The sequence below is a fragment of the Magallana gigas genome, chromosome 1 (assembly GCF_963853765.1).
Source record: "Magallana gigas chromosome 1, xbMagGiga1.1, whole genome shotgun sequence".
Classification (NCBI taxonomy): Eukaryota; Metazoa; Mollusca; class Bivalvia; order Ostreida; family Ostreidae; genus Magallana; species Magallana gigas.
This window is the reverse complement of record NC_088853.1, coordinates 42,571,382-42,579,245: the sequence shown is the minus strand read 5'-3', so window position 1 is coordinate 42,579,245 and position 7,864 is coordinate 42,571,382. Positions and strand designations below refer to the sequence as shown.

General features: G+C 39.0%; 1 protein-coding gene across 1 annotated transcript; it reads left to right on the top strand.

Moving 5' to 3' along the window:
- The first annotated feature begins 1,633 nt into the window (after window positions 1-1,633).
- On the top strand, window positions 1,634-4,968 carry LOC136275962 (uncharacterized). Its single transcript, XM_066086410.1, has 2 exons — window positions 1,634-3,817; window positions 4,204-4,968. Exons 1-2 carry the CDS (start codon window positions 1,634-1,636, stop codon window positions 4,966-4,968), a joined length of 2,949 nt encoding a protein of 982 aa, XP_065942482.1.
- Window positions 4,969-7,864: the final 2,896 nt, after the last annotated feature.

Sequence of the window (7,864 nt, the reverse complement as noted above, 5' to 3'; positions counted from 1 at the left end):
ACTCCTTGAAACACTAAGTCATGTGACGTCTAATGTGTCAAGTTTTCAAAGAGCTAAAGCGCAAGCTGAAAGGGCGAAACTAGAACTGATCAAGAAAGAAGGTGAGCTTTTAAAACAAAAAACTGATATCGAAGCAAAAATTAGTATCGTCAGACAGGAGAAAGAAATCAACTCAGCAGAAGCAGACTTCACAGAAGAAGAAAAGATTGATCTTCCGATCTACTCAAGGGAACATATGACGAGTGCGTTTATCCTCAAGCACGACCATAACCCATCAAATACCGAGGATGGCCACATTCAACAAAATCAACCATCTTTTGAACAGAATCCACCAATCAGTGTTCAACATCCAGAGGCGGATGACCGACATCCGGGATATCTAAATGCAGTTAATCAAGGTTGTGTTCCTTCAATTCCAATTCATCAAATGCATCAATTGTGTGCGCCTTCTAATTCAGTGAATCCAGTTTGTTCTACCTCGATTTCAGTGCCTCGAGTTTGTGCTTCTCAAAATTCAGTGTCTCAAGTGAATGTCCCTTTAAATTCAGTGTCTCAAGTGAATGTCCCTTTAAATTCAGTGTCTAAAGTGAGTGTTCCTTCAAATTCAGTGCCTCAGATGCGTGTTCCAAATTCAGTTGATCAACGGAGTGCTCCATTGAGTGCAGCTTCTCAAGTGTTCGTTCCCTCGAGTTCGGTGCGTCAAGTTTGTGTTACTACAAATTCATTGCCTCATATGATTACTGCTCCAAATCTAGTACCACAACGGACCGACAACACTTCGACAATGGCCAATTTTTCAAAGTTTTTGCTACGCAAAGATTTTCTACTCACAAGATTCACCATCTTTGATGATCGTCCAGAAAATTTAAATTCTTGGAGTTCTTCATTCCGGAGTGTTATACTAGAACTTGGTGTCACAGAGTTTGAGGAAATGGATTTACTTGTGAAATGGTTGGGTCCAGAGTCGTCAAAGTTTGCACGCACACTGCGCTCCGCAAACACCCACAATCCTAGCCTAGGTGTAAAGCGTATTTGGGATAGACTGAACGATAAATATGGGAGACCTGAGATGGTGGAACATGCTCTAAACCAGAAACTACACTCGAATCGGCGATGACTAATCCAAAATACGAAATTTGTCTGAGCTACTTCAATTCATCTACTGGAGTACTTACTACCCATAGTTGCCAAACTACCCATATCTCTACAAGACAAGTGGACCTCTCAAGCAGCTGGATATAAAAAACGGAATGATGTAGCATTCCCTCCATTTTCCCTTTTTGTCGAGTTCATCCGTGAAATTTGTGAAATCCGTAACGATCCTGGACTTGTGTGTCAACCGTCCACAAACACAAACATGGCATACAACAAACCTTGACCTACTGGCGCAGTCACTTCTCGTAAAGTTGAAATTGTATCATCAACTCCGTCAACACGTTGTCCCATACACAATGCTGGACATTCTTTGAACGAATGCCGTGGCTTCAAAAGAAAATCATTACGTGAGCGTCAAAACATTCTACGTGATAAGAAATTATGTTTCCGATGTTGTGCCTCACAAAGTCATGTGTCCAAAAATTGTACAGCGGACATTAAATGTGATATTTCTGGTAATCCTTATCATGTCACAGCGATGCACATTGATCGTCGTCCTTCAAACCCCGAATCCCCTACACCAGTCTCAACAGCGAAGACTGCCTTAACCAATGGCGGGGAGTATGAAGAAGGAAAACATGGGAGTCGTTCTTGCGGGAAGATCGTTTTAGTGGACGTGTTTTGTCAATCAAATCCTGCGAAAGTTATCCGTGTTTATGCGACAATCGATGACCAGAGCAACCGGACGTTGGTGTCCCCTTATTTGATAGATCGACTAGGAGTTACAGGAGAATGTAAACCCTACACTCATACGTCATGCTCCGGTGTAACGACAGTCGCTGGACGCCGTGTGAACGGATTATGTGTCAAAGCCTTGGATGGTACAACTACATTCAACTTACCGGAAGTCACTGAATGTGATTCTATTCCTAGTGAACATCTTGAAATACCTTATCCCAAAGTCGCTCAATCACAACCGCATCTACAATACATTGCACCTTTCATACCACCACGTGATCGCAATGTGAATGTTGAACTGCTCATAGGACGTGACTTACCTGATGTACATCATGTGCGCGACCAAATTACTGGCAGTCAAGGTCAACCCTTTGCTCAACGTCTTCCACTAGGATGGGTCGTCATCGGTGAAATTTGTATTGGTAAAGTTCATCCTCCAAAGGAAGTAAATGTAAACAAAACACATATTCTTAATGACGGAAGTTGCACCACCTTTCCAGTGTGTCACAACAATATCAATGTCAAGGACAATGATGATGACATATTCATACGAACACCATTTGACAACAAGATTGGACCTTCTGTTGAGGACCGCAAGTTTGTAGCTCTTATGGACGCAGAGTTCCACAGAGACACTGATGGTTTTTGGTCCGCACCATTACCTTTCAAGGAGTCAAAACCAGTGATGCCTAACAATTATTCACAGGCCTGGAAACGTGCTTTGATCCTCAACACAAGTTTAAAGCAAGATCATCACAAACGACAACACTTCTTTACATTCATGTCAAAAGTCTTAGCTAGTGGAGCAGCAGAAGTTGCTCCTTCCGACATACCTGGGGAATGCTGGTATTTACCCCCTTTTGGGGTGTACAATTCGAAAAAACCGGATCAAATCCGAGGAGTATTCGATTCGTCGGCTGTGTTTCAAGACGTTTCATTGAACAGTGTGTTAATGTCTGGACCAGATTTAACAAACAACCTTGTTGGAATCCTCATGCGTTTCCGTGAAAATGCAATTGCTATCATTGGTGACATTCAGCAAATGTTTTATGCATTTTGTGTTCATGAGGATCATCGTGATTACCTCAGATTCCTTTGGTACGAGGATAACAACTTTGAAAAACCTTTAATACAATACCGAATGAAAGCTCACGTTTTCGGAAACACACCATCTCCAGCTGTTGCCACCTATGGACTTCGAAAAGCATCATCTGTTGGTGACGATGATGTTCGTAAATTTGTTTACAACAACTTTTACGTCGATGATGGACTGACGTCTCTTGCTACAGAATCAAAAGCAATCAACCTGATGAGAAAAACACAAGCAACACTGAAAAACAACGGAAACATTCGTCTCCACAATATCGCTTCAAACAATGTGAATGTGATGAAATCATTTCCTATAGATGACCTAGGAAGCGATTTGAAGGAACTAAATCATTGTGCAGACATATGCAACTTACCTGTTCAACACAGTTTAAGAATGCAGTGGGACTTAAACTGTGACATGTTTGTGTTTAAAATCTCTAATGCTGAAAAACCTTACACCCGCAGAGGCCTTCTATCGACAATGAACAGTATCTTTGATCCAATGGGATTTATTTCTCCAGTCACTATCAGTGGAAAAATTCTACACCGTGAACTTGTATCTCCTGGATGTCACTGGGATGAACCACTTACGGAAGAACATTTGAAAAGATGGCAAATCTGGATTGATTCATTACAATCTGTTAATAACTTCAGAGTTCCCCGAATGATTGTAGCCACTTCCATTTCTTTGGCTCATCAAGTGGATGTTCATGTCTTTTCAGACGCATCAGAACATGCGATAGATGCGGTGGCATATCTTCAAGTGACAGATGAATTTGGAGAAACTTCTCTTGGATTTCTAATGGGAAAATCTAAACTGGCACCTCTGAAAGGTCACACAATACCGAGACTCGAACGGTGCGCAGCAGTTCTCGCCACAGAGTTAGGAGAAGCAGTTTGTGACTACTTGAAGATTCCTCAAGATCGATTTCATTACTATACTGACAGTAGAATCGTCTTGGGTTACATTTGTAACAAAACCCGTAGATTTTTTGTGTATGTTACAAACCGTGTGGAAAAAATTCACAAAGTCTCGTCTCCGTCTCAGTGGTCTTACGTCTCAACTGACAAAAATCCAGCTGATGTTGCAACAAGATATTCACATACAGCAATTACCACATCTCTACAGCGCTGGATAACTGGACCTCAATGGTTGAAAAATTCTTCGGATATGATCAAAACTGTCTATCCTCTCATCAATCCTGAAACTGATAAAGAAATCCGCCAAGATGTTATTTCTAGCAAAACTCAAATTACAACTGAGATCGTCTTTGACTCCAGTCCCGTCGTTTTGCTAAGTTCTCGACCTGGAAAAATCTCGTTATGGCCTTTAAGACTTTGAAACGTTTTGTCAGAGATAAATGTCAAGTGAGCAGTGAAAGTGAAGACGAACCAGATATCTACAGAGAAACCGAAATGTTCATCATTAAACAAATTCAACAGGAGTCGTACAGTAAGGAAATAGGAAACCTGAATAGTGGCCAACCAATTCCCAGAAACAGCAAAGTGTCACGACTTGACCCATTCCTTGATTCATTCGGAGTTCTGCGTGTTGGAGGGAGACTTAAACTACGTCCTGAGATATCGCTGGGAGAGAAGAATCCAATCCTCATTCCAAATCAAAACTACATAGCAAAACTTCTTGTACTCCACTTCCATGAAGTTTTTCGTCATCAAGGACGCCATCTAACCGCCGGGGCCATCAGAGCAGCAGGATATTGGATAACGGGCTGTAAAAGACTTGTGTATTCCATTCTATTCAATTGTGTAAAGTGTCGTCGACTTCGTGGTAGCCTTGCTTCACAACAGATGGCATACCTACCTGAGGAACGACTTTCCCCTTGTCCTCCATTTACCTACGTTGGTGTCGACTGTTTTGGACCTTGGGATGTTGTCACGCGTCGAACACGTGGTGGTTCTGCGAACTCTAAACGATGGGCCGTATTGTTTGCGTGTTTATCATGTCGTGGTGTCCACATAGAAGTATTTGAGGAGATGACTACTTCGTCATTCATCAACGCCTTACGTCTATTAGAGGAAAAGTGAAAGAGTTTTATTCAGACAGAGGGACAAATTTCATTGGTGGAACTCGATTCTAAGCACACAAGAATTACCCAAGTCCTTAGCACGTTTATGGCTGAAGCGACAGCGATAGTCAACGCCTGTCCACTGGTACCTGTATCCACCGACCCTGAAGCACCTTGCGTTTTGTCTCCAGCTGTTTTACTTACTCAAAAAACCGTTGATTCAAACGAGGATTTTAAAAATCTCAGTGTCAGCGAAGTTTATAACATTCAATGGAAATTTGTTCAGTCTCTAGCGGAGAAATTTTGGTGTCGTTGGAAAAATGAATACCTGCAGAGTCTACAAGTGCGACGAAAATGGAAAGACACTCGAGATAACATCCAAGTTGGTGATGTCGTTCTTTTGAAGGACAGTGATGCACATCGAAACCATTGGCCGACAGGACTTGTTGAAAGAGTGTTTCCTAGCAAAGATGGACTTGTGCGCAAACTTGAAGTGTTATCAAAGATGGACAGTCGCGTATATATGTGCGTCCAATTTCTGAAATTATATTTTTGTGTCATTCCATTTAATGCTTATTGTGTTGTGACAATTTACAAAAACAGTTTCATGAACAACTTTTTGTGAACAGAGTACGGTTTATGCATTTAAGTGATATTTTCATATCAGACGGGGAGTGTGCTGTCTATAGTTAAAAATTTAAATTCTTCAGAAATATTTTTGTACAAGTTAACCACTCTGAGTTTAGTATATCCGGTAATCCTTTTTGGTACAAGTTAACTACAACGTATATCTGGTCAATCACTCACTTCCTGTCAGCCTTACTGACCAGTCCGGTCTCACTTTGTCTATCGTCTTCAATCTGGTTAGATGCGTGCCTCGAGCCACTAAGTAAGTCTTTTTTATTGAAGTAATAGCTTAAATTTGTCAGTATTCAATTGTATTTTTGAAGTATAAATACAGTTGGAAATTTTATTATGCAGATAAAACATTCTCAAAAGTATGGCACGCCATTATGGTCTTTAAAGTATTATTCACGACGGCAACGTTTTCCACACAAAATAAACTATGAAACCCGTGTGACTTTTGTTTGCGTTGTGCGTTGTGCAAGGTTAGCTATCTGCCTGCACAAGGCAGAATAAATCGAATATCAAACTGAAAGTACATTTTTCAGTCGATTTCCAGATCATACTGTCTTACCTTCTTCAGGATCATGGCAAGCAGTCAGTAGTCACCGCACCTGTCTTTCAGAATTCAGTATGAAGTAAACTAGATATATTTTCAAGAGATCCTGTTCCAGGATATTTAAAACACAACGATGACCTTGACATTACTAAGGCGGGTTTTTTACAGTTTAAATGACCGAAGGCTTTTAAATTAAAGTGCAACGTCGTCCCAAAATAGTAACAAGTGAAAAGCTGTCAATGTGACAGCAAACCGGGTTTTCTTTAATGTGAACTGTATCCATAATCCATGTCAACCCGTATCCAGTGAAATGGTGTACCCTATATGCAATATTTTGCCAACAAATTTCAAAAGTTCAAAAGCTGGTAATTTTTATAAATAATCAGAAATCAAAATCCTAGCCATATGCACATCTCTGATATATGTACAATTGATCCGCAAAAGAACAACTTCCTATCTTGAAAACTGTAGGAGGAGTTATCCGTACAATGAGGGTACCCTATATGCAATATTTTGCCAAAAATGACTAAGTTCAAAAGCTGGTATTTTTTTCACAAATGACCGGAAATCAATATTCTAGCAATATGCATACCGCTGATATAAGTACACTTGATCTGCAAAAGAACAACTTCCTATCTTGAAAACTGTAGGAGGAGTTATCCGTACAATGAGGGTACCCTATATGCAATATTTTGCATATATAAGTTCAAAAGCTGATATTTTTTTCATAAATTATCAGAAATCAAAATCCTAGCAATATGCACACCTCTGATATGTGTCACAGTTTATATTAATTTATTTATTTAATGTTCATCAGCGCGCATTGCTGATAGAACGCATTGCTGTATGTATGAATGAGTGCATGTGTGAGTGTTGTGATAAGTCACGTGGTTTTTCCATTTTTAGGATTTAGTGACCAGGTGCATGTATACATGTCTCATTGACCAATGACAGACGACTTTTAACTCATTATTATGCATGTTTTACTAACTTCGCTCACTATATAAGCGCAAGTCCCGCCAAATCCAGTACCCTTTACGGCGCTAGTATCATTTACTGTTATATTCCATTCCTGATCTTCAAATATGAAGTTATTTATTTATTATTTAAAGTCCTGGATACCTGGTAAGATCACTGTTAAACATATTATTGTAACATCATATTCAGTGATACTGTCGGTAAATCACCGGTATTATAATTGGGAAAACCATTGTGTTTGTAATTTAATTTAATATGTAGTACATGTAATTGTCTTTCGTCAACGTGTGTGTGTTGTGTCGTGAATGTGTTTTCTGTGTTTTCTAGGTTTCTTTTCATATATAAAATAAAAGCAAAGTACGAATCCAGAGATTTCGTTATTTATTTAACGAACCTGTGACATATGTACAATTGATCTGCAAAAGAACAACTTCCTATCTTGAAAACTGTAGAAGTTATCCGTACAATGAGGGTACCCTTTTGGCAGCCGCCCCAATGTTTGTACAGCTGTATATATATATATATATATATATATATATATATATATATATATATATATATATATATATATATATATATATATATATATATATATATTATATATATATATATATATATATATATATATATATATATATATATATATATATATATATATATATATATATATAAGAAGCACTAGCAAACCAACAACACTCGTAATCTAAAGTGTCGGATCAAAAGATACAAGGTTATAAGATGAGATATAAAAAAG